Raw genomic sequence first — 1,312 nt, 5'->3', positions numbered from 1 at the left:
ATAGGGTCTTATACTAACAACCATTTAGTTTTTAGCCAAAAAACCTCTAAGTTGAAAATAGTTTTTGATGACTCTAGTAAGAATAACGTAATATTTTTTCCTAATTCTTTATATTCAAACTTTTTTTAAAGTATATATTGGAGAATTAGTGTGGTGCCTCAGGCCAATAATGAATCTGCAATGGACCATACAAGTATCAAGCACCATTTACAGATAACATAGTCAACGTTTGAAAGAGTAAGGACTTAAAATTTAATTATATAAAGGCAACAATGAAGTACGCGTGGTGAAAGCCCTGTTGTCTACAAACTGCTTTGTTTGGAACGCACAATTCCATACTTAGCCAATGCTTGTTTAAAACGCCATGATGCAGTCTTAAAAGGTACTCCCCTGGTGTTTTTCGAAGACAAGGTTTTGCCTACAAACGCGAGAAGAAGAACCATACAATGGCATACACAACGGCAACATAAAGGGGAAGCAGAGAAGACTGTGCCTGAAAGACACAAGGGCTACAGAATGCTTATGCTGTTTAAATGTACCCCTAATGGTAAACGAGAGCAATATGCACTAACTTTGTGATAAATTCGACTGCTGGATTCCTAGAGGTAGAAAAATAGTCCCGCATCCAAGCCACCATAAACTTGTACTGATTTTTGTCAGCTCTCAAAACAACCCCACTAATTAATCACCTCGTTTGAAACGTATAAGTGCGAGAGTGAAGAAAATAAACCAGGAACTAGCTACACATTTTTATCTACTATTACCTATTGTACATAACTGTAACCCCACAAAAAATTTTGCTGAATAACAAATGTCTTTTTCTGCGTTTACATTTGTTGCAAATTTTATTCATTGGCATATCGGCATGTAAGTGCACCTTTTTTAATAGCTGACTTCTTATTATGAAATACATGTAACTACACCTTTACAGTTATTTCTTGCAAATATTAGTCTACAAAACTGAGAACATTTTGATATTGTAATGCTTTTCTCATGCAAATGACTTTGCACAACAGTCACCTTCGTGGAGCTTTGTACCCACAATGTGGCGCTAAATCAACCCAAATGTTGGTGGACTAGGAATGCGATATAAGTACTGACAGGGTGAAAGTAATGGATCCACTACTGCTGGTATACATAAGGCCGGTAGGAAGATGGTGTGGAACTCTTCATGGAGGCACCGCTGACTGCTCCGTCACAAGATTTTCCAGATGATTCACAATTGTTAGCAGCTTTCTGAAAACATGGAATACGAACATTTACCGAGTGTCATTTACAGACATTCTGTTAAGGATCAACACGGATTATCAAA

The 1,312-nt window shown here is 37.1% G+C and overlaps 1 protein-coding gene across 1 annotated transcript in view; it reads left to right on the top strand. All coding sequences in view use genetic code 11, as the record gives it.

Annotated features, from left to right (window-relative positions):
* Nucleotides 1-149, top strand: part of EGR_11195 (hypothetical protein) — a gene marked incomplete at both ends in the record, with an annotated part of 2,316 nt that extends 2,167 nt beyond the window's left edge. The window contains 2 exons of the mRNA XM_024500442.1: nucleotides 36-87; nucleotides 132-149. Coding sequence (XP_024345144.1) covers nucleotides 36-87; nucleotides 132-149 — 70 coding nt within the window. The remainder of the gene's footprint in view (nucleotides 1-35; nucleotides 88-131) is intronic.
* Between the last annotated feature and the right edge of the window lie 1,163 nt (nucleotides 150-1,312).

The sequence above is a fragment of the Echinococcus granulosus genome, assembly GCF_000524195.1.
Source record: "Echinococcus granulosus chromosome Unknown EG_S00488, whole genome shotgun sequence".
Lineage (NCBI taxonomy): Eukaryota > Metazoa > Platyhelminthes > Cestoda > Cyclophyllidea > Taeniidae > Echinococcus > Echinococcus granulosus.
Note: the sequence above shows the minus strand (reverse complement) of the source record. Positions and strands in the feature narration are given on the sequence as shown.